The 25,900-nt window shown below is 33.5% G+C and overlaps 3 protein-coding genes across 3 annotated transcripts; 2 read left to right on the top strand and 1 right to left on the bottom strand.

Annotated features, from left to right (window-relative positions):
* Window positions 1-591: 591 nt before the first annotated feature.
* LOC132636296 (protein TIC 20-v, chloroplastic) lies at window positions 592-1,423 on the top strand. The gene has a single exon (XM_060353104.1). It carries the CDS (start codon window positions 707-709, stop codon window positions 1,304-1,306), a length of 600 nt encoding a protein of 199 aa, XP_060209087.1. The 5' UTR covers window positions 592-706; the 3' UTR covers window positions 1,307-1,423.
* An 8,465-nt stretch (window positions 1,424-9,888) lies between these two features.
* Window positions 9,889-11,137, top strand: LOC132636293 (fasciclin-like arabinogalactan protein 1). Its single transcript, XM_060353103.1, has one exon. It carries the CDS (start codon window positions 10,034-10,036, stop codon window positions 10,829-10,831), a length of 798 nt encoding a protein of 265 aa, XP_060209086.1. The 5' UTR covers window positions 9,889-10,033; the 3' UTR covers window positions 10,832-11,137.
* Window positions 11,138-14,206: 3,069 nt separating this feature from the next.
* On the bottom strand, window positions 14,207-17,961 carry LOC132637713 (nudix hydrolase 10-like). Its single transcript, XM_060354764.1, has 8 exons — window positions 17,788-17,961; window positions 17,589-17,654; window positions 17,139-17,276; window positions 16,020-16,097; window positions 15,848-15,898; window positions 15,690-15,724; window positions 15,168-15,276; window positions 14,207-14,425 (listed from the first exon to the last, which is right to left on the bottom strand). The coding sequence occupies exons 1-8, from the start codon at window positions 17,959-17,961 to the stop codon at window positions 14,207-14,209; spliced, it is 870 nt and encodes a 289-aa protein (XP_060210747.1).
* Between the last annotated feature and the right edge of the window lie 7,939 nt (window positions 17,962-25,900).

Raw genomic sequence — 25,900 nt, 5'->3', positions numbered from 1 at the left:
CCAAAGATAAGATACCATTTTTATCATTTTCTCAGACTATCAAAGATCACTTTACTTACCACCCTCCAATCCTAATTTATCCCCTTTTCTTCTTTCTCCCCATAAAAAAAATATTGGCCATCCTCAACGGTTTTGGTTCTTTAAATTTGCCAAAAATTAACATATTTTGTCTCCATAAAATATACCGAATTCTATTTGTTAGATTTGATGAAAATAGTGAAAAGCAAAAAAAAAAAAAATTAACTATAAAACACCAAAAAAGTCTCATCAAATCTTAAAATATGCAACACAAAAAAACTACACTAGACACTAATTTTTTTTTAAGAAATATCATAAATTAACCTGAAAAAGCTGCACCACACTTTAGAAATAAATTAAAATAGTAGAAAATACAAAATTTGTACCTCTAAAGGTGAATTTCTGCTTTTCTTTTTTTTTTTTTTTTTGTGTGTAATTCCCGTCAAATTTAACCAACAAAGTTCGATAAAACTAAAAGTGGCAACTTTTGACAAACTTAAAAGACCAAGATTATTAAGTACATACTTAAAGAACTATTGTGAACCTATACTCAACCATAAGGGACCATTTTTATCATATTCTCGACTACTGAAAAATCAATCACTTTACCTACTACCCTCCAATCCTATTCCCCCTTTTTCTTCTTTCTGCCCCCAAAACACAAAATATCATTTGGCCATCCTCAAGAATGGCCATCACCAATCTTTTATCGACCACCATTACACCCTTACCCTTCACTTCCCATCTCAAAAGACACTCACCATTTCTTCTAAGAAAGTTCAAAAGGCCTACAATTCTAGCCCAATCCAAGAACAACAACGACTCTGCTGATGGCCCAGACCGTTTAATCTCAGCCATAACTTATTTCTACCCTTTCTTTGATGGTATTCAGTATGGCAAATATGTTATAACACAGTTTGCACCAATCCAAACACTTATACAACCTTTAGTACCAGCTATAAGGGTATTTAAGAGTTTCCCACTTAATGGGTTGTTGGTTTTCTTTACCCTTTACTTTATTGTTGTTAGAAATCAGAATTTCAGTAGATATGTGAGGTTCAACACTATGCAAGCTATTGTTCTTGATGTGCTTCTCATTTTTCCTGATTTGTTGGAGAGGAGTTTTAATCCAAAAGATGGGTTGGGTTTGGATTTGATGATGAGCTTTGATAGTACTGTGTTTTTGTTTCTTTTGGTTTCTTTAGTTTATGGCTCTAGTTCTTGTTTGTTGGGGCAGTTACCTAGGTTGCCTATTGTTGCTGAAGCTGCTGATAGACAAGTGCTCTGAACAACTCCAAAAGTGAGTACTTGTTTTGGAGGTTCCTATTTGTACACTTAATTAATTTTTGCTTTAGCTGAAAAATAATACTAGCTATTTTAGTAGCTTGTTCTTCGATTTCTGTTACCACCTTTGTTTCTTGTGCTTCAGTTATCGCATTATTTCGTTATTGTTACTATTTTTTCTTTTGAATGCTATGTATTGCTTTCCATTTGGCATTATTTAGTTGTTGTTGCTGCTTTCATTTCTGTATTCCCTTTTTCAAACTTCTTTGGTCTATCGGAAACGATCTCTCTATCTCTACAAGGTAGAACTAAGGATTGTGTACACTCTATTCTCCCCAGACCCCACTTGTTGGATTACATTGGGTATGTTGTTGTTGTACTTTTGTCACTTTTATTCATGCATATCATTTTGCTGTTTCTAAAATATGGATATGTAAGTTCTTGTGATGGAATTAGGAACATTGTTATTTCTTTTATTGGCTTTAAAACTTTCTTCCTATCTATCTGCCACAACAAACTCAGATAGAGGTATTTCTTTTTTAATAACCGTAATGTCCGGGCCAACTTGCATACACCTCAACTATTTCATAGAATATCTTAACTAGAATTGGTACCAAGTTACTCTGTCCACTATGATAGGCAAAGAGAAGAAATACCTGATTTTATTGCCTCTGCCTGGATTCATCCTCTGATCTTCTATAGCTTTCATTCATGGACCTCGATTCCATGCCATTGAGTGCCACAAAGGTTGTGATGCTATCAACAAGTAGTCATTTTTTATTGCGTATGTAGGTAGTTCAATCCCCATTTGTAGGTAACATGTTACATCATGATTCTTTTTTTTTTTTTTTTTTGGATGAGGTAACATGTTACTATATGATACTGCATCATATAGTTATGTTGATGCTTGAAGAGAAAGTTATGATCCTCATTAGGCAGTAGGGAAATACTAGTTGTATCATGATTTTTGATTAAGGGTCTTGTCTTATCTTGAAAAGGGCAAGCAAGTGGAGGTATGCAAAACATTGACATCTAGCTTTGATGTTATTCTGTGAGACAATTCAAAGAGTGCCCTTCACCCCTTCTTAGAGCTTGAGCTATTTACAGAGACCTAGGTACTGCCACTAGTATGCACTTTCTTTAGGTACAATGTTTATTTGTCTCCCTTGCCAGTGCCTTTTCCATTTCTTGTTTACATAATTTTAAGATTTTACTCTTGAACAAAAGATACAATATGCTGAATCAAGGATAGAAAAAATAATTCTCTTAATTTTATGAATCTGGATCTTTTGTTTATTTGGGAAAACTTAGGTGATCATATCCCCCTTTCGCTAAAATGTTTTGGGATGTTAAAACGTTTTAGATGTTGATACTCAAAAGCCAAATGGCAAAGATTTGCTCCTAACTTGTAGGAGATCCCTTTGTCCCTTCAATGTACTTGGTATCACCATCTTCAATTTCATATGTTGATTAATTGTATGGTTGCCTGGTTGGCTAGTGAATATTCTTGCTATCATGAAATTATGACAGAGATGTTAATTAAGTCTTCTGAAATATATTCTTAGTTATTACGTTGAAATTAAGTATGAGGTTGTTGCCCTTGGACTTGAGCACCAAGAGGAAGTCATGCTAGTAACTAGGACATATGGAACGCCTCACTTTTGTTAATGTAAATCTCATTTGCTTTAACGCAAGGATGCATAGGATTGCACTTTGTTGCTTTACCTTGAGCTTCCTCTTTGGTGAAATACATGCTACTGTTGAACTGGTCAGAAGCCAGAGAGATAAAATTCACCTTTCAACATATACATTAATAATATGGCTCTGTATACAGATTATGGTGAACTGGTGAAACCAAGATGTGTGACTATTTACCCTAAACAGCCTGTGGTGAAGAGACTTTCAGTAGAGCATTACCTGCTATGCATACTGAACGTAATGTTGTGGACATTTAGGGATCATAAAATCATGGATTTTTGTGTTAAGGATGTAGTCTTATACCGTTCAAACCCCATTTCTCACTTATTATCCTTTCTAAGTTATGTGGCTATTATTCGCCTCAAATGAGCTAGCATATGGAGTTTGTATAAATATGTTTGCCTCATGTATATCATTGAACATGGAGGGTTTTGATTCCTTATGCATAATTGGTAGAACATATATCACATCTGCTGTTAGCATTACTTTGACGATTGTTCTCATGTTTATCCCAACTATTCATCTTTTGTCCCGGTTCTGGCTTACTGCAGTCTCCTTCTTTTGTTCCATCTAAAGCGACACAGAATCTTATGTCCATTCTGTTTGTGGGTTTTAATATAATGCTTGTGTTGTGTTCCCTTTTACTTCAACTCTATATATGAGCTTTGTTCATATGAATATGGAGCTAGGGAGAAGACACAGTTATCCATTTGGTGGAAGCTTTTTGCTTGGTTTTGGTACGTCTTTTTCATATCAAAGCACCATTCTTGATGTGATCAACGCCTTAATTTCCCAAGTAGTGGCCATTGTTAGTCGTGTTCCTCTACGCATAAGTTTCTTAAGTAATGAAATCACCCACATTTCTAACATTTATGCAAAGTCTGGTGCAGTCAACTGATATAAACTGCAACTATGTACTTCTGTCCTGTTGGCACAGAACCATATGTTGGTTATCCTTCTCTGTTCAAAGATTTTTCTGTTTCTTCTTGCATCATTAGATAAAGCAACTTCACTAGCGAATACATTGGACTGTTGTGGAGTCAAAAGGGCCAGGCCTAACAACAATTATTTTTTTTGCGCGGATTATCCTTCAAAGGAACTGGTCTTTAATATTTGTCCGTCAAATTGGTGGTCTTTAATTTTTTCCCTTCACTTAACTCTATGGGTTCCGGGTTTGAACCCACGTTCAATTAAAAATTTAAAAAAAAAAAAAAAACGCAAGGCAGAGTTTTGGATTTCGCAAGGCAGAATTTCTTGGCAAAGTACACCTATTCAGGCAAATGTCCATCTTATAATGCAGAGGTTTGCCTTAATGCAGAATTTGCTTTAAGGCTTTTTTTTTTCACTTTGCAAGGCAAAAGGTAGGCCTTACGCCTATTTTGCTATGAAATTCTGTCTTGCGAATTTATTTATTTTCACTAAGTCGGGGTTCAAACTCGATATTTTTTTTTTTACTGAGTCGGGGTTCAAACCCAGTATCTCAAAGTATTCTAGGCGAAGGACAAAAGGCAAAGACCAACAGTTTGAGGGCCAAAAATTAAAGACCACCCTCGAATAATGACAATCGTGCAAATTTCCCGAAATATAGTCCGTTAATGATACCTGGTGGAGGACTAAACTCACATTTATGAAGAGAAGAAACAGGGGAATTTTACATAGCATAACTAACTCTACTACATATTTATATATAGTAGCTATAGTTTAAAATAATTACATCTCATAGCTAATAATAATATGTTAAATATAACTTATAGCTATATATATATATACAAAGTAGAATACCCCATCATCACATTATTCACTTCCAACCCAACCCTTCCATCTCTCTCTCTCTCTCTCTCTCTCTCCCATCTCCGCAATGCTCTACCGCCGGCCACCACGACCTTTCTCCGGTGAATTTTGACGGTCAGATCCGGTCATATCTTGGCCGGATCTAATCGGATATACATCAGATCTTCACCGATTGGCCTTTCATCCTTCTCCGGCGAACTTTGATGGTTAGATTCGGGCAAGATCTGACCGGATCTGATGGATATACATCAGATCTTCAATGATTGGCCTTCCATCCTTCTCCGACGAACTTTGACGGTCAGATCCGGTCAGATTTTGGCCGGATCTGACCGGATATACATGAGATCTTCACCGTCGACAAATGTTGCTTTGTCGGAGTCTGGCCGACGGTGGCTTTTTCCGGTCAGATTTCGGTGCCGGATTTGAAAAATCTTGTTTCTTTTTCAATGTATTCATTATTTTTTTAGCATACAATTCAGTGTATTTTTTAATTTTTTTAGCATACAATTTAGTGTTTGGATGTATTTTATTTCTTGTATTCTGTATTTGAGTATATTCGTTAATTTTATTTCTTGTATACAAATGAATACATTGAATTTTGAAGTGTATACAAATGAATAGAGTGAATTTTATTTCTTTGTATTCAGTTTTTGAGTGTATTTGTTAACTTTTTTAGTGCAAAATTTTGTGTTTGTATACAACTGATTAAATATAATAAAGTGAATACAATATAAAAATAGCTACAATGAATACAGTTGAGTTTGAACACATTTAAATTGAATACAAAATTCAGCAAATTTTAATGACTGTATTCATGAATACAGCGATGCAAATACAATAAGTAACAAGTGTTGAGTTTTGCTACAGGTTTGCTACGTCATGTAATAGGTAAAATGTAGCTAAAATGCATAAATAAAGCCTTCCAAGTTAGTCATTTATGAAACTTTCCCATGAAACAAACTTAGTTTAGAATGCATTGTCAGACTAACTGGGCCCAGCTTAGACATCCTTCTAATTTTTACTTGTCTTGAAAATAAATATGGATGGTAAGTTAGTTAACAGCCCCACGGAAGGAAACAATAGTTCCCGCAGGATATGATTTGTTTGTAATACCTATATTTAATTTTTGACCCTCCCTTCGTTTCATAATAAGTGATGTTTTAGGCTTTTCATTTTATTTTAAAATAAGTGTTGTTTTAGGATTCCAAGAAGAAATTGATCTTGTTCTTTTAAACTTACTCTTATTTATAATCAAGAATCATTAAGTAATTTTTCTTTTTCTATGCATTAATTAGGGGTAAGTTAGAGAAAACACTAATAATTTTCTAGGAGTGAGCACATTTTTAAGGGGTGCGCATAAGCTAAAAATACTACTTATTATGGAAGGGAGGGAGTAGTATAAATTACTAGCTTTATGTGAACTAATGAAGGTCACGTATTTGATTAAAATTCAGTAAGTGTCATATAATTGTGTCCAAAGGGAGACAAATTTTTTTAAACCTGAAAATAAAAATTTATGGCAAATTTGATTTAATAGGTGAAAGGAGAGCATTATTAAGTCATTTTTGATAAGTTAAGTGCATTTTTTTTTTCCGATTAAGTTATCCCATGTTGTCAGTTCCTATTTTCTCAGATTTCTAACATCCACAAATGTTTTGCTTCAAAATTGATTTCAAGCTGCTTATGTTGAGTGCTTATAAATCCATACTCAGCTTTTATATTTTCATATAAGAACCCTGGTAAGTTAAGACTTCACCAAAGTTGTTGACCTTGTTAACTTCTTAATGAAGTTAGACCAAACAAACATTAATAGCTGGGTAATAACAAAGTTTGGGTGCAGCTTTACAGAGAATGGAGAACCATCACACGTTAAACCTAGCACAAGCCACGAAGCTTTGGCTTCCTGTCGGTGGGGAAGCCTCACTGTCTTCCCTGCTAAATCACGTGGCATCATATTACTGGGACATACATGCCAACTAGACTCTTTATTTTCTTCTTCGAAGTTCGAAGATACTCATCCTCCTTATTTTTTGTGTATTATTTGATTGATACGTCATTCAGAAAAGAAAGATTTTTTTTTTTTAATTTTGTGATGGTAAATATTGTTATAATTATAAATTATCTCACCAAAGATAAATTTAAACTTAAAGATATAAAAATATACTCCTTTCGTTCCAATTTATACGAGGGTTAACCTATTTAAGAAGTCAAACAATTCTTTTGTCTCAATTTTAAATATAGATTCTCCTGAATATTTTATGATAAACTTTACATAGTTGAAAACACATAATAAGAACTATAAATGTGCTTAACTAATAATTCGCAATATATGAAAATAGTCAGAAAAAATCGTAATCAAAGAAAGAGTTATTTGACGTTTCAAATAAATTAACCGCCGTATGAATTGAGACGGAAGGAGTATCATAAGAGTCTCAGATTAAACTAGCTTCGGCATTATTTTTCGCTTACGTGAACTTCTATCAGATATTCAAGTTCAATAATAAAGTATTTTTTAAGTGACTCGGCGCAAGTGGAAGACGACAAAAGCGTTATAGAAATCTTAGAACAGAATATATCTGTTTCCTAATTGCATTTGTGAGGAAAGAATACAAGTGAAGTGGTATCTCTTTGTTTCATTTTCACTTTAACTAGATCAAAAAAGGAGTCAATAGACGAAATAATTCATCCATTGCACCTTTTACTATTTTAAAAATATGCTTGAAATTAGCGATGTTTATTTGATTTGGTTCGATTTTCATATTGATTTGTTTCAGTTTTAGTTTTTTTGGCTCTTACGATTCTATAGACATAAAATACAAATTCAATTCACTAGAGTTATTGATTAAATTCTCCATTAGCTAATTAATATGTTTAGGAAGAATTACACATATGAACTATTGAATTATCCGTATGTGAGAAATTTTCATTGTAATACATGATAATTATTTTCTTTCATTGATCTAACAACAATCATGCATTCAAATATACTTTCAAGCTTAACCAATTTTAGTAGTATTCAAGAAAATAAACTAGCCCCAGTGACTGCTATAAATGTTCAATATAGAATGTGAAGCTCAATATGAAAACAATACAATGGTATACGCTCAGACTCCGCTTGCTTTTAAAATTGTTATATATAATATTATGAATTTATAGCTATTATTAATTAAAGATTTCAAATTTTATGTTCCTCTTTAGGATTTGATTGAGATTGTACGGATGAAAGAGTAAATTACTGTAATTTTTTTTAATTTTTCCTTAACTATTATATTTACCTCCTTTGAATATGATTCTTCCTCCTTTGCCTCTATTCATCCATTCTTCCTATTATGATGATTTTCGAATTTCAACTAAGTGTTTCTAAATTGAATATCTTTTCGTGTCATATTTAATTGATCTATAGATTAGAAACTAAATTTTTATTTCATTAATTAATCTTATCAAATAAGTTTAAAATATTTTATTTAAATTTGACTTTAGGTCTCTAATTTTATTGAACAACAGTTCAATTAAAAAAAGAGCTTGTTGCTGAAATGAGTTTGCCTTTGAATTTTTCCTAAAAACGCCCTTGCTTGATTAAAATGAAGATTCTGGTCCTTTTCAAGTTAATTAGAGCCCGTTTGGATTGGCTTATAAGTTGCTTATAAGTTGTTTTCAGTTTTTTTGAGTGTTTGACTGGCTAGCTTAAAGCTATTTTGTGCATAAAATAAGCTCAAAAAAATAATTGGATTCGTTTGACTTAGCTTATTTAAAGTAGCTTATAAGTCGAAAACAGCTTATAAGGCAAAAAAAATAAGTTAGCCTACCCCAATTTTTATTTTTTTTTGGCTTATAAGTTATTTTCAGCTTATAAGCTGCTTAGTTTAAGTCCATCTAAACAGGCTCTTAATCACACTGCAATTATTACTTTGATGTTAAAGGTGATTGTAAATTTGGAAACAATCACTCTCCAAGTCGTTACAAAAATTTCATAACAAGAAACGAGAACAACCAAATCAGCCAGACTGCCAGCCAGTCAGCAATACCCCACACCTCAGTGGCATTATCTGCAAGGGTCATTCTGGTCAATAAAATAGGTACTCAACTTCAGATCTCGCTACTCCCAAGCGGAGAAAATGAGAAAAATGGTCCCTTGCGTTTGAGAGTATGTTAATAATAGTCTCTTAAGTATGCACTTTTAAGTTTTGATCCCTAAAGTTTAGCAGAAAGTAACACTCTTAGTAAGCGTTTGGCTATAGAAATCAAATATTTTTCACTTTATTTGGAATTTTTTAACGCGGAATTGAAGATGGAGTTGTATTTGTTTATAGTTTTTTACAAATAATATTTGGTTGTTTGAATGTATTGAAAGTGAAAACAGAATTTTAGGTGTTTTTCAAATTTCAAGTACAAACAAATTTCAAATACAAATTTAATTTGTACTTGAAATTTTCATGACCAAACTCTGATTTTCAACAAAAGTGAATAGAATTTCTGGAAAAAAGTGAATAATTTTGGTCAAAGGGGTCCTTAGTCTACATAAAATATTTATCATACTCTGTCTAGTAGATTTGAAGGAAACAGTGACAATTTTTGTAAATATAAGCACCGAGAAGGTCCCATCAAATCTGCAACACAACAGACTACAAGAGACGCTAAGAAGATACAAAAAAATACTCCCTCTGTCCCAAAAAGATTGTCCTTCTTTCCTTTTTAGTCTGTCCCAAAAAGATTGTCATCTTTCTATATTTAGAAATAATTTAACTTTATGAGATGATTTACAGCCACACAAATATTTAAGGCTTGTTTTGGACCATACATTTTAAAAGTCTTCCTTTATTTCTTAAACTTTGTGTCAAGTCAAAAGAGGACAATCTTTTTGGGACGAAGGGAATAGCAGAAACTATACCTCAAAAGACTACACCAGACCTTAGAAATAAATTTAAAATAGTAGAAAATACAAAAATTGTACCTTTAAATGTGAGTTCCCTCTAATTTCTTTTTATAATTTGGTCAAGTTTAACGGATAAAGTTTGGTAAAATATTTAACGGAGATTAAAAATATTAACTTTTGGCAAACTTAAAGTACGAAAACTGTTCAATACATGCTTAAGGGACTATTTTGAACTCACCCTCAAACATAAAGAACCATTTTCTCTCCCAAGCACACACTTATTACTTCAGTTAAGCATCACTCAACTGACCATTCCACTCCACACAGTATCCATTAGCCATAGCCTCTCTTTCGCTCTTCCAAAGAAAAATGAAGCTCCAAAATGCAGCCACGATGGCCATTTTTCTTGCGGTCATTTTTCCATATTGTTCCTCTCAGATCAGTAAAATCAAACCATCTGCTAAAGGTGACGCTCCAGCACCAGCAATGAGCTTCACATCTATAATGTCAGCTCACGGATGCAAATATTTCGCGGATAAACTCTTAGCTTCCCCTGCTGAAAAAACATTCGAAGATAATCTCCAAGGTGGTGTAACGATATTTTGTCCAACCGACGACGCAATGAAAGCATTTGCGCCAAAATTCAAGAACCTAACTGCTGAGGGGAAACAATCCGTTCTTGAATATCATGGGGTTCCAGTGTACAATTCTTTATCGAGTTTGAGAACAAGTAATGGTATGATGAACACGTTAGCTACAGATGGAGCTAATAATTACGATTTCGTTGTTCAAAATGACGGTCAGGATGTGACGTTGAAGACTAAAATAGTGACTGCGAGGGTTACAGGGACCGTAGTTGATAAAGAACCATTAGCTATTTTTTCTATTGATACAGTTTTGGAACCTACTGAATTATTTAAAGGTGCACCGACACCTGCACCAGCACCTGCTCCTACACCTGAGGCTGATGCGGAGAGTCCTAAAACGGCTGGGAAGAAACATAAGTCGCCCCCGGCCCCGGCTTCCCCGGCGGATTCTCCAGCAGGTGGGCCCACAGATAAAGTGGCGGATTCAAAGGCGGATGATAAGAATGGTGGGTTTAGATACAGTGCGGGTGCACTGGTGGTCCCGGTTTTGTTCTTTTGGTTCGGAAATTTATTGCTGTAATTTTATCTTTTCTAGTTTTTTTTTTTTTTAAGGAACAGATTTGCTGTTATGTTTTAGATCTGAAATAAGATTGGCCTATGTAAGATGGCTTTCGAATTGTAATTTGTGCTTGTAGGCTGTAGCGGGAGGATTTTTTTACCAGGTTTTGTGAGTTTTTTTTTTTTAAAAACAATTCACTTTGTTGCTGTAATTTTATCTTTTCTGGTTTGTTTGTTTTTTTTTTTTTCTTTCTTTAGAACAGATTTGCTGTTTATGTGTTAGATCTGAAATAAGATTGGCCAATGTACGATGGCTCTTGAATTGTAATTTGTACTTGTAGCAGTAGGATTGTTTTTACCGGGTTTTGTGAGTGTTTTTTTTTTTTTTTTTTTCACTGTTGTTTCTTTGATTATCTACTTCAGAGTGAAATTTGATTTATATTTACATGGAAACTTTTTGCTTGTGAATCCTAACTTACGTTAGGCTTATAATTTTCTACAATTGGTTAATGAAGTTTTCCGTTAAATTCACGAAAACAGTTATATGGATTATCATTGAAGCGGATTTAAAATTTGAATTTTATGGGATCAAAGTCACAGTTCTATTAGCTTCATAAAATTTACTGATTCAGAATCTATTATTTGTAGATATTTAGTAAAAAATTTGACACGTATACATAATCTAAGCCAAAATCTACGAATTCATGAACCTATATATAGCTAATACATTGCATACGCTAATCAATGAATTTAGCATTCTTCTTGGTCTCGAGTCGCTAAAAATTGAAAGAAATGAGATTAGTTTACAATTTATATTGTGTGGCAATTTCATTTTTTAGTATAAATAAAATCAGCTTTGTAAGTTGGGTATAGATCTGTAGATTTGAAGTCAAGATTTTCTCTTGAATCACGTGTTTGGCGAATGCTTTTATTACTCCATTAAATAATGGAGCGGAAGGGATATCTACAAGATAGAAGCTTGATGCCACTGATTAACTGATTATGTATAACTTGCTTTGAAAAGGTTCCGTAAATCGATCCCCTGTTACAACTGATGATTGATCCTCGAAAATTTACGAGCAAAATTCAGTCTCAAAAATAACTTACTATAAATCTAACTTAATTTCGAAAGATAACTCATTATTAGGGGAGGATTCTTTAAGACCATATAAAGAGACATATTCTATATTCTTACAACACTGGCAGAATAAAAAATTATGCTTTACACCCCCTTCCCCCCGAAACAAATGTGGTACTTTTCGACTCGACTCCAAACATCGTCGAACACCAATAGTGGTACCGATCACCGTGTGGAAAATCAGGAAAAAAAAAAGAAAAAAAAAAAACTCTGAGGATCAGTTGGGCTCCAAAACAACTTGTTTAACACAATTAGTTGCGTGCTCACAATTTAAAACCTTTATATTGTTATCTTATAAAGACTAACTTCGATCTTACTAAAATTTGGTGATAAAATTCTCTTTAACGCAATAACTTACTCTTAACACCTAATTTTGTTTTTGTTTTATTTTAACTTATTCTCATACTTCTTTCTTGATTACGCTGACAACTCAAGCAAAACTAATAGTAATTTCTTTGTCACAACCAACTAAGATTAATAGATGGTACTGAAATGGAAGAATATACCTCCCACTCAATTTTAAAATTGCACTTTCTAAAATACATTCTAGACTTGATGTCACCCTAGAATTATCATTTTAAATTTCATTTTCAATTCTCTTGGACCTTCCAAATTAATTTTCATTGAAATATCTTACAGCAAATATTAAGTTGGAAATGATTTGTGAACAAGCAAACAACTTGCTTACTTTTTATCTTGCCTTCTGAAAAGAGGCAAATGATGCCAGCCAGCTCTTTCCTTAAAGCAAATTATGTTCCATATATATCGTGGATGATAGTCTAGAGTATACAGGAATTCATCTCTATCGTACACCATTTACCTCATTCTTCTCCAATAATAAGATTGAGTCACAATGAAGCTTTCATGTGTGCCCCTTTAATTGAGACATAAAAGGGTTTCTGGAGTTCAAGTTCGACCGTTCTTTCTGCAACGGATTAAGAATAATGTTAGTCTAGTAAATTGAAATGAAAAGAGCACTAGAGTCGAAATAATTAGACCTCAGATTATGGTTCCACTTTCTTTTTGTTCAGTACTAGAGGTAGTACTTGTCTTTTAGACTTAAAAGAAAATAGAGAGAATATTGAAGAGAGAATGACTGATAACTCTTTATGTTCATTCAGATAGAAGAGTACATTACTATTTATAAGCAAATAAAGAGAAGATAAATGTTCTGCAATTAACGTAGAGCCTAGGCTTGAAAGGAACATAAATATTGTTGAATATTTCTATATTAAGAAGAAAATAAATATTCTACCATTAGTGTAGATCATAATTAGAAGGAAAATAAATATTAACAACTCCTGCAGAAAAAGAAGGATGGCTAAAAGATGATCGCAGGCAAATTGGAAAAAAAGGGGAAAAATAACACTCTATGTCTCTTTGTAGAAAATATTTACCCGAAATGGCCCAATTTGTACACAAATTTCAAGCAGTTAATGGAGGAGTATATAGACCGCTGCACAGGTTCCTTACTATGTAGATTACGTACTCCTCCATAGCAAGGAATCTGTGCAACTGATTAAATTGCTGACAGATCTATTACAAATAATAATGAGGGGAACTGCTCTTGAGTGAATCAGCGGATGAAATGAATGGTGAAATAGGTGGTGATCCATTTTGGGTGTTGCGACTAATTGGCTACCCTGCTGCCTCCATTTCAAATGGACATGATAAGGCTGACAACGATGTTGGATGGTCAGTCGAAGTTGCCATATTTCTAATCTTACCCGAACCCATAAAGTTTTTGAAGTGTTTTTAGTTTGGCTTAGAGTTTAATGTTGGTATTATTTAGGGTAAGCTGTGCATAAACGCCTCTTATACATTTTTATACACTTTTATACAGTGTAGAAGTGTGTATAAACACTTCTTATGTATAAACACCTCTTGTATAATTTTGTATAGCAATATAGAAGCGTGCATAAACACCTGTTATACACTTTTATACAAGGTTGATACATTATCTACCATAAGTGTATAAAGTTGTTTAATGTTGTATACCATGAAAAATCAGCTATGCGAATGTAATTTAAAATTATGGCTACGTGAATGTAATTTGTTAGGCTGGATTGTACATTATTGAAATTTCCTCTAAAAAAGTTACATTCTTTATTGTACTTTCCGTAGAAGAAGATACATACATAAATTCTTTTAGATACAGCTTTATTTCGGAGTAGAGGCAATTGAAACAATTACCACAAAAAATAATCACTAATAAATTAATTGAATAGAATTAATTAAAGAAGAATTCATGATAATGCATTAATCCTGGTCCTCCAGTGATGAATATTCCTGGTCCAGAGCATCCTTAAGGAAATAGAGGGAACTCATATGATTATCAAAAACTGATGATGTTATTGGCTTTGGAGTGAATCCTTGGTAATCTCCTTGTGCCTTTGCTAAGCATAGATCTTTGATGTACTTGGAAAGACCATCTTTCTGAATTAAAGGTTGATTGGCATACTCTTCAAATGCCATCCACTGCAAGTAACATCATGTTAAGAGTTAGTAATCGTTATAGGATTTGAGATTACTTATTAAATCTATAGAAATAAAACAAGGACTTCAGTTATACTCCCTCCGCCCCCATTTACGTATATGACACTTTTGGCTTCTCGAGAGTCAATTTAACTAATTTCTTAAGTTAAATTGAATTAGATCACTCAATATTTTAAAACTAAAAGTTAGATATTTAAAAACTATACAATAAGTATTATAATTTGTAACTCTTCTCATGTCTATATGATGAAAATATATTACTCACTCCGTTTCAATTTATGTGAACCCATTTGACTGGGCATAAAGTTTAAGAAAAAAGAGAATACTTTTAAAGTTGTAGTGTTAAATGAGTCACATATATTTTTTGTGGCTAAAATTGCATAAAGGTAATGTTTTCCAAGATATAGAAAGGAGTCATTCTTTTTTAGCACGGACTAATAAGGAAATAGATTCACATAAATTGAAACAGATTGAGTATATTTTAAAATTTTACTCAAAGTTCACATAGTTTGAATCTCGAGAAACAAAAAGTGACACGTAAATTGGGACCGAGGAAGAATATGCTTACGATGTAGGATTTTTAATGTGTGATAGCAGGTCAATCTATTTTTCTCAAGTTGCCAATTACTAATTTATCCCAGAAATTGGAGGACCTGATTGTGTCTCTATATATTTTACACAGCATCATTGCATAGGACTTTAACTCGTAAAATATACTACATACCTGGGCTGCCTCAATTTCTAAGTCTTGCTTTTGGATGTGAAATGATAAAGGGCGCATCATGCAAAGGAAGAACAAGTCTGACTTGTTAAAGAATGACTTGGGTATTTGCCTGCTTGCCCATGATAAAATAATTAACAAGACTGAAGAAATCCGTACATTTTCCACATTGTATGTATTGAATTGTCAAGAATTCTTTGTATCACACTTATTCAAATACCAATCAGTTTTTGTGATTTTGTTTTTCTTCCTACTCATTGTCAATGTCTTCTACTTAACCAGCACAAGTTTCCAAAATGTTAGATGTATCTTAAAAGTTAAATCTCTTTTTGTACACAAAAGCAAGGACCTTGACAAATTGAATCTTATTTTGGACTTTTTAGTAATCAGATATCAATATTTGATCATGACTCTACAATATTCGTTTTTAACTTTTTTTTTTTAAATATGAAATTTAAATCTTGTAGTTTTAGCCACAACGGGTATTTCTCCTTTTGGAATTACTCTATGGTACAAGTTTCCTACCTAAATGCAAGCACTTCCAGAAATTCTGTGTCAATCTGCAGTAAAGAGACAAGGAATTAAATCTAAGACAACAAAATAGTTACATTAACAGCAGAAATGGGATGTGTTAGTGTATGGATTTATATAAATTAATTCAGCAATCATATCTATGTACTTACTCCAGTTTCTTCTTTTAGCTCCCTTATTGCACCTTCAAATATACTCTCACCCTGACAGAACAAGAAAAGCTCAAATATACAGTTTTAGGGGACAAGTGGCATTCTGAGAGCTGGCTTTAGCAGATGAGTTCATGTGCATATGTACATATATTATATATATATATATATATACCTCCTCAACAGTACCGGTAGGGATCTTCCATATACCACTTCCCTTTAATCTGCCGATATTTTCTTGGACAACAAGCAACTGAAACCAACAATATTTTACAAAGTTTAGAATCTAAATAGTCGTTTCATTATGCATGTATATAGGGAGTAATTTCCATGTAATCTTTTCTGTTCCATTTTGTATGACACCTTTTTTCTCAGAGCATTTTAAAAATGAGTCACTTTTTTCACATATGAAAACTCTTTTACCGTTAAGCTTCTCAATTTTAATGATGTGCTCTTTTGTATATATAGCTAGAGAAATGTCATTGACATGTTCAAAATCACATTGTATTGTCCCGAACCTAGCAAACATTAGATAATCTAGAAAACTATGTGGCAATATATGTCTGGATACGGAGTTTAAAAAAGAAAAGAAGACTTTTGAAACTTGTGATTTAAAATAAAACATAAATATTTGTGTAACCAGAGGCGAATCCAGGATTTCAAGATGATGGGTTCACCATTAGCTATGGATTTGTTTTTTTTTTTGGTCTTTGGTTCGTTGCAGCTTAACGCCTATGGAGTTTTTTTTAATTTCTTTTGCCTTTTGGAACTTGGGTAATTAGAAATAAAGGGGGGAAAATTCATTAGCTGTAATATAAAAAAGAAACACGTTTTTTACTTTTAGGTAATTAGAATTATAGAAGAAAAGGGATTTAGAATAATATAAAAAAGAAAGTTAAAAGGCTGCTTTAGAAAATAAAAGCATAGAACGTGCTGGAGCTCAGGTTTGATCCCAAGATCTTGAGGAAATAAACAAAGCTCCTAACCAGTGTTCACTCGACCTAGTTTGACCATGTGTTCCTTCAGGTTATATTAGATATATTTTCAAAATTATACACATAATATATCGAATTTAGTTGAGTGACCATGTGTTCACATGACCCAAAATTAACACATAGATACGCCTCTGTGTGTAACTATAGATCATCTCTTTAATAAGGGTAAAATAAAAAGTATAAAGTTAATTTGTTTCTAAGCAAGAAAGCAGGATATTCTTTTTAAAACAAGCTAAAAAGAAAAATATGACACATAAGTTAGAACAAAGGGAGTGATAATTGCAGCAGCTTTGAATTACCTCTCTTTTGTGATTCAAGACAATAGCACCAATGCTGACTTTGTGTGACGCATTTGCAGGGATGGTACTTTCAGTATCAGCAATCCAATGTACAAGCATCAGGTAATGAGGTTCTGCATGATGGTACCGAAATCCTTCCTGTTCACATTATGCCATATAGCTATTTCAGTGACATGCATGGCAATTAGTAATTAAGAAATAAGAATCTGATGTTTGTTCAAAACAAGATTGTTAGGTAGTTTCTCATAGTACGTAAGTTGTTGGAATCCTTCAAAAATATAGTTGTACTTATGTCTGATCCTTCAAAAATATATTATTTTTGAGGATCTAACACATACCCTACGATATTTTTGAAGTTCTTGGAAAATAAAAATGAAATGCATACTAAGTGTACCAAGTGGAGTTCCACTAACCCCCTTATGCATGAAATATATGTATTGAAGAAATTACCTTAACTGCAATCTCAACCAAATTTGCAAGTTCAATAGGCATTTCAATCCACACCCCCTTCTTTCCCTGCAAAATATAACAACATTTTTAAGTATTAAAGAGTAGAATCTTTCCACCATATATATTTTATGGGGAAGCTAGCTATATAGATGTGACCAGTCAGAAACAGTAAATTAATCAACAAATTAATTAGCTATACCTGCAGCTTCCACTCTTTAATGGAATGTTTAAGCATGTAATGGAAGACATTGGGTTCCATAGGACCCTCTACTTGTACAATAACTCCTCCATGCTCATCATTAACCGCCGGAAGCAACTCATTAATCTTATTATTAATCTTCTTAGCACCATTTTGAACCAACATTTTCTCCATAAGATATTATCTAGCTTAGGTTAATTCTACTAATTAAGCACCTGTAATTAAGACAAGCAATCTAGGGAATATATAAAGTGATGAATGGGAGCCAGGAGTTTAAATAGGCACTGCGAGAAAGTTGGTAGTCATATGATTAAGTCTGGTGCCGTGTGCGTACGGGTGGGCCTCATTTAGACCAACACTTTGTTGATTTCGTCTTTTGGGTTTTACGTGGTGATGGGAGCCACTTTATACTTTATTGTGCAACTATATGTAGGAACTAACAAGTCCCTCTAATTCATATTACAGTCACATCGCGGCAGAGGCGAATTTAAGATTTGAAGGTATTGGGTATCATAATTTTCTTCAATATTCATCTTGTTAGGAACGTGTTGGGTCGGCTCCATCTCTTTTCAGTTTATTCGGGTCAACTTAATAAGCCTTTTTTTATTTGCAAATATGAAAATTAAATCTCAAAAATTAAGAAACGAACATAATTAACAGCTTAAACAAGGAATCACACTCATTAACAACAGGTTAAAATCAACATTTTCACCAAGGGATTTTCATCTTTTATGTATATTAAAAAATGAACTTGCACAAGTAAAATAACATCTTCAATAAGGGAATAACACCAATCAAAATAAGAAAAATAATAGAAAAACTCTTCAATAGGTAATTACACCCCATAAGTAAATGTAGAATTAGATAAACTGCAAGTTCTCAAAAATAAATCATAAATTTCATGTATTTTTTAAGCAATGCTCGTGAAATTTCCATCACAATTGAAGTAGTAAAGTGATTTAAATTGAATTTAACAATTATAGAATAGCACAATTTTTTATAATACACTCCCTCCGTCCATTTTTATTTGTCCACTATACTAAAAATATATGTCCACTTTTACTTGTAAATTGTACAGTTTGAAAAACCAAGACATAATTTACCATTTTATACCTATTTTACCCTTATTATTAAGTACTCCAATTCATTTCTCATTTTATTTATTGCTTATTAAGAGTGTCCCAAGTCAAATATAGACAAGTAAACATGGATGGAGGGAGTAATAAACAAAAGAAATTATAAAAAAATAAAAATAAATTGAATTTTGATCTCAATCCAAAATTTCCATTGAGACCCAAGTTTTTCAATTTAAATACTGACAGATTTGAAATTAAGAAAAATGCTTAATTTAAGGGATTTTGAAGTTTCTATTTGTGTGTTCTCGCTAGAGATCACATATAAAATAATAGAATAGAGGAAAGACAATATAGCTAATAAAAAGATAAATAAAAAATTGGGAGAGCCGAAAAGGGAATTACTAGTACAAAGGAACTAAAAAGCACAAGAAAAACGGGAGTCAGAAATGTTCAAGATAGATTTAAATCTGTGTCTACCAGCCATGACATCTTTGTCTAATTTGCGATTGGGGGTGCCAGGATCAAATATTTAACCTAGTTTAAACAAATTGCAATATAGGTATATAAAAAATTTATCAATCTAGAAGGTGTCATACCACCCCCCACCATAAACGGTGGATCCGCCCCTGCATCGCGGAGCCATCTTTATTTAACTGACACTCTTTTGTTGAAAAATTACACTGTATAAATTGTATAGGTAAAATATGATTATGTATATATGTGCTATATGTTAAATTTTCTTAACTTCTTTCGTACGTTTATTTTTATATATTTCGATTACCTTTAGAGTAAATCCCGATTTCTCCGGTGACCGAATAGTGTTCATTCAAGGAGAAGGTCTGCTTATGACCAGGCTATAATTACAGGCTATGTCTTGTCAACTTTTTATGGCTAACTGTGTGTGTTTATAAACTTTTTATGACTAAGTCTGTGTGTATATAAGTGTGTGTATAATCGATTTGGTTCCATTTTTTTTTTTAGATACAAACCAAATCAAAATATTATCGTATTGTTCGAATTGAAAATCAAATCAAACCAAGTAAAAATAAGTCGGGTTTTTATATTGATTTGGTTATATCTTGAAACTCAGGAGAGTTTAGACCCCCTTTCTTTTAATTTACTAAAAACTCATTTCAACCACAAAAAATAAAAAAAAAAAAAATAATAAAACAATAATAATAATAATAATAATAATAATAATAACAATGACAAATGCAGATATGTGGGCGTTTGGCTGCAATACTAGACACCCCAACAGACTGTTTTATGTTTTCATCGGACTTCAATATTTGAGTGTGGCACTGTGGTTTTAGTTTCTAGTCAAGGGTCATTATTCGTTAGTCGAAATCAGTCAAAAAATATTATGATTACTAAGTCCAAATTAATAAAGATCCGCGGACAATTAGAATGTCTCAACTAGTAAAAGTTTTGTCAAAGTAACTAATTCAAAGAAGAAGAAGATTGACTCTATACTCGAAATTTTGCTTTGACTGTGGGAAGACGTTCTTCTTAAGTTTAAACTGCAACATTCTCTAATAGAATACTTAATAGAAATTTTTTAACATTATCAGTTTTATTTATGTTCACACAGTTACAGTAAATTCATATACTTTATATACTTTGTTTACCCCAAATATTGGATAACAATTAAATTTGTAAGTGGTTGATAGGATATGTGGTTAGATTTAATTAATAATATAAGACAACAATGAGTAAGTAGCGATATGTATTGGTAAATAACGATAACGGGAACCAAAGAAGACAAGTTGATAAACACTGTGAATTGGTCCGGCCTGGAGAGCGCTTCCTTCAACCGAGCCAAAATACTTATGTTATATTCCGTATTTTTGAACCTCGGAGCATCTGCTGGGGTGGGGCCCACATACCGAGATTTTTTTTGGAACATCTGAAAAGTCATATGAATCACATATGTAAAGTTAAACACAACTCATGAAGTACCTTTGGACCAAATCAAAGTGGAAACCCTCCAAACGAATATTTTTAAGAAAACGTTTTCGGGTGACCTGACTTTGGGGGGCAAAAACTGTATTGTAAGTTTGGAATTTCGAAAATACCTTGAAATAGAAGTTGTAGATAATTGAATTAGCTTTCAATCCATAGGTCGTGGGTTCCCAGGTGACGTCGGTACAAGGAGTTATGAACGTTTTAAGGTCGAAAGGTCAGTGGGCTAGACCCAACTCGGGACCAACCGAGTTGGCCCAAAAAAAAAAAAAAAAAAAATTTAGGCCCAATGTTTAAGGGGTGGCCGGCCAAGTGAGGCCCAACCCATGGCTTTAATGAATATTTCCATGTGCTAATTAATTATAAAGGGATCACTATCCCTTAGAAGGTTCAAGAGACTTAGAAGAGAAAGAAGAGCAAAACAAGAGCAAAAAAAAGAAGGCATTTCGGGTTTGGTGTGGAAAATTCACCACCAAAAATTTTGTGTTAAAAATTTGTATTTTGTGGTTTCCTTACTAAGTTGAGTCCCCTCTTCAACTTGGTGTAGTTGGTTTGGAGAAAGGAGGCCTTGGTTCACCAAAGTGATCACAAATTCAAGTAAAGAAGACTAGAGGAAAAGGTAAGAATTTATCCTTTATTCTTGTGTTATGGAGTTTTGTTTGGGTTGTAGTATATAGAAATGTGTTGATTGTATGGAGAAATGGAAGTTTGCAAAGTGGGTGTGTGGTATATATGTGTAGCCATGTGTATTTGTATATTGTATAGCCAAAAATGTATAGAATTCATGTTGTATTCTAGTTGTGAATGTGATGGAATTTATGTTGAGAATGAAAGTGGAATAAATTTGATTGAATGGAGAAAAATAGCATATGGCCGTGTGGTATATTTGACTTGGGAATGAAATGGATTAAGTTTGTTTAGAGTATTGGAGTGTTGTTGTAATGCTTGATATGTAAATGAAGTTAGAATGATATAAGTTTGTATTGAATTGGAATGTAGAAACTTATGTCGTTTTAGTATGGTTTTTCCGACATTAAGGAAATGAAGTTGTTTGGTTGTTAGTTGTGATGACCATTGATGAATTTGGAAGTTGGAAACTTGTTATGAAGTTGTATGCCAAAGATTTGATGTTTTGCATAAATTATGATTTTGGCAGAAGATTGTATATCATGTATATCGAGTGTATATCTTAAGGAAAACGATATGAAATGTTTCTAGAACTATATGGTGATGATCATGATGGTTGTTGAATATGAAATTATTGATCTTAGTTGAAAGTTGGGTTGAATTGAAGATTATGTCAACTTGTGAGAAAAATGACTAGTTGAAGGATATTTGTGTTTTTAATGTTCATTGTTGATATTGTTGTTGTCGTTTGGGTTGTTGTTGATGATTTATAGCCGAGTTGAATTCTCGGGGTGTCATATGTATAGGGGAAGTGCTGCCGAAATTTCGGTAGCCAAATATGCTTAAAGTTGAAATAATGGCATTAATAATTCACAATTGGTAAACTTGACCAATTGCAGTTTTTCGACGAAATGGGAAGTGAGTTTGGAAAGGCTTAAGGAGCGCGAAAGGTATGTAAAGCAACCCCAATTCTTCCCTTGGCATGCCCCTAGTGTGTTAGGGTCGGATCCGGGCCTCGAAGGACCTCTTGGCCCTCGGAATCCGCAAGACAAAATTTCAGTTTTTCCTTCAGTAGAATTGAACCATTTTGATACGTTTTTTCTGAAATTATGCAATTTTGCTCTAAATTATTCAGAAAGTCATAGAATGTTTGTATAACCTTTTTAGGTGATACTATATGCTTAGAGGGCACAATTTGAGCCCGCCGCCTTGTTTGTCCCAAGGCGGGCCCGCTATTTACGGTTTTGCCCCTAATGTGTTAAAGCTTCCTTTTTAAGCGATTTTTTAAAGAAATGTTTTAATTACCCTACTAATCGCTTAACGAATATTATTTTAAATATTCTGTTAAATATTATAAATTATTTTGACACTCGGAATGACTTCGGGAAAGTTATACTTCTGTAATTTATTATGATATCCGAAATACATTTATTATGATTCCGTCCGACCCCATTGGATTTGTTTGTCTTTGATACGCTTCATCGAGTCTTTGAAAACATTTATTATATTTTTAAATTGCATTAGTCTCTCACTACTCCATTCGTGGATGTCCCAATGTTTCCCACACTGAGCCCGGGCCAGGATATGTTGTCAAGCGTAATTCTCTGCATTGTTCGCCGCGTCCCGATGTGAGGGGGCAGGTATACGCGTACATGGGTCTGTGGAGTATGATGTGCCATGTCCGCCTATTCTGATCTGATCTGTATGGCCATTTTGATATGACATTATATGATACGGGGCCACGCCCCTTTTTCTGATTCCTCTGTATAGTGGCACCAGCGTCGGGAGGGTGGCCACATTCTGTCTGCCGAGTCCCGTGTCAGGGACCGGATATGATATGATATGATATGACATATGTTTCTGTACGCATTCTGTCTGTTTTGGAAATATGCATTTGACACTCTGGATTCTGTACTCATTTTCTGTAACCATTATGATTTGACTTCTGTGATTCCGCTTTACATATTCAGTACATATTTCGTACTGACCCCCTTTCTTCGGGGGCTGCGTTTTCATGCCGCGCAGGTACTGACGACAGGTTCGCTGATCCACACGTTTATGATCCTATTTCTGCTATTTGGGGCGCTCTCTTCTACAGAGCCCATCTTTTGGTACAGTCTGTCACTGCTATCTGGATATGTACTTTGTTCAGGGTATGACGGGGCCCTGTCCCGTCTTATGATTATGATATGTTCTGTAGAGGTCTGTGGATACATCTGTGTGGGTTCTGTACATATGTTTGGGATATTCTGTTCTGTGATGGCCTTATCGGCCTATGTGTGCCAAGTCTGCTTTTCTGCTAAATTCTGTAGCGACCACTAATATTATTATTATATTATTATTCTGTTAATATGCTAATTTGGGGTATCGGGTACGTATAGGTGCCCAGCTCGGGCACTGGTCGCGGCCCACGGGGTTGGGTCGTGACAACTTAAGAGAATTCCTTTGAAACTTTTCTGATTACAATATGTAGAATAGTGAAAAAGGTAACCTAAAAATGAAAAGGACAGCCCTCTATTTATAACTAACTGTAAATGGGCCATAGTACAATGTAGGAAAAGCCCTTCCAGAAAAACCCTAAAATGGATAAGGCTGCTTCCGTACGGTCTGACACCTGTACTGTTGTCAACGCAAGTGGCGGAACGGTCAGGTGACTCGTGGCCTGCTCCATAACTGATTATCCGAACCTATATTGAGTGTGCTCTTTAGGCTCGGGTTTTCCGTACTCAGTAGAATAACCTCGGTGTTGATGCAGAGTTGAAAGTATTCACGACCCCACGGCTTTCCATCCCTACTAACTGTCACGACCCTGTCCTCCCTTGATCTGATATCGGGCAGCTTTAAACTTACCTCGATTCTTATCGGACACAAATAGATTCGAATTTTACCGTATACATACTTAAAATTAGTCTTCATCGTGAAGAGGGAGATAGACAATGGTGTTAGATCCATGCACTTATTTTAAAGTATGGTTCCTAATTATGACTTATGAGAATGGTGAAAATTATTTATATTATTTATACCCTTGAATTTTGCTTTAAAAATTAAACTCCCCTCAACTTTGAACCATAGACATTTTCCCCGTCATACATGATCAACTGACCTTTCCAAACGCTTATTTTACCTTTACATTATCAATCTTTACCTCTTTTTTTTCCTTCACAAAATGATGACTTTCTTCTTCTTTTTTAAATCTATGTAACAGACTTATCTATAAGATATATTTTCTAGGCGAAAGTGAGAAATAGTAATTCAATATATAAGTTAATGAAGTTTTATAATGACATAAATGATCAGAATAAAAAAAAATTATTAATAGCAATCAGAACTTTAATAATTATTGTACACAAATGAAATAAAAGATAGTGAAAACTTCATAACTAATTTTACTTGAACGTCCGTAACAAACGTCTTCCCGATCATATCCGCTGATTTCTTTTTCTTGTTTTTTTTTTTTTTTCTTTTTTTTTTTTTTTTTTTTGAATATTTAACCCGGGCTTCGGTAGAAGAAAATGATAGAATAGATGAAGCTCAATGCATTGGACAAGCCTATAGACATTTGAATTTTATTCGATAAAATGCATATGCTATTTGGTCTTAAATCCCTAAATTCAAGAAGTATTGCACAAATTATAAGTAATTGTCACTATAAAAAATATTAGCTATGAAATTCATCACTATTATGTTGTTAAATCATCTGTTCTAATAGGAGTTTCCAATACTTTATATAGAATTAGCGACGAATTATTCAGCGATAAAAATTTTCTGTCACTAATTTTTTTTTTTAGTGTATTTGAGCTCAATACATACTCAAGTAAAAGTCTAGCAGTATTTTGGTCAAACTATTTACTTAGTCTTTATCGAATGAGCCTACTTCATTAGCTGAAAACTCATTTGATTACTTCATCCTAAATCCCAAACTCATGTCGTGTAACATGTAGAATCCCAAGTTAAATCCACGTTACAACGTGAAAAGCCATGACGTGCCAAATGAATACAATGATGTTGATATCATGTCATATATAAAGTGTGGCATGCAAAGGTAAAAGTCCAATTAATGTCTTTCAAATATTCAAGTGACATAATAATTTTGAACACCAAAAATTACGGTGGAGTGATAAATATTCTTACATCCTTAATCAGAGATTTCGAGTTCGAGCTATGACTTATGAATATGATATCAGCTTTAATAGGGAGCACTTTACCTCCATAGTGGGACTTCAAATGCGAATCCGAATTAATCGAGCCCCAAAGCGGATATTGAACACCGTGAAACTCAAAAAACAAAAGACATGTTTTGACTAATCAAAATTGTATTATCGTAGGTTCAATCCGATGGACATATGATTCAAGGGAATCAATTAGATCAAGCAGAATAGTTTATCTAAACCACAAATAGCTCTTCCACAACTACAAATAAGGGTCCATTAAGCTGAAAAAAACATACA

Source organism: Lycium barbarum, chromosome 4 (assembly GCF_019175385.1).
Source record: "Lycium barbarum isolate Lr01 chromosome 4, ASM1917538v2, whole genome shotgun sequence".
Lineage (NCBI taxonomy): Eukaryota > Viridiplantae > Streptophyta > Magnoliopsida > Solanales > Solanaceae > Lycium > Lycium barbarum.
Note: the sequence above shows the minus strand (reverse complement) of the source record. Positions and strands in the feature narration are given on the sequence as shown.

Coding starts and splice junctions, on each gene's coding strand:
- LOC132636296 (XM_060353104.1), top strand. CDS start 707: ATGGCCATCACCAATCTTTTATCGACCACCATTACACCCTTACCCTTC.
- LOC132636293 (XM_060353103.1), top strand. CDS start 10,034: ATGAAGCTCCAAAATGCAGCCACGATGGCCATTTTTCTTGCGGTCATT.
- LOC132637713 (XM_060354764.1), bottom strand. CDS start 17,961: ATGGAGAAAATGTTGGTTCAAAATGGTGCTAAGAAGATTAATAATAAG. Junction 17,277..17,588: donor TGGTTGAGATTGCAGTTAAG/GTAATTTCTTCA, acceptor TAATGTGAACAG/GAAGGATTTCGGTACCATCA. Junction 15,899..16,019: donor CTACCGGTACTGTTGAGGAG/GTATATATATAT, acceptor TTGTTCTGTCAG/GGTGAGAGTATATTTGAAGG.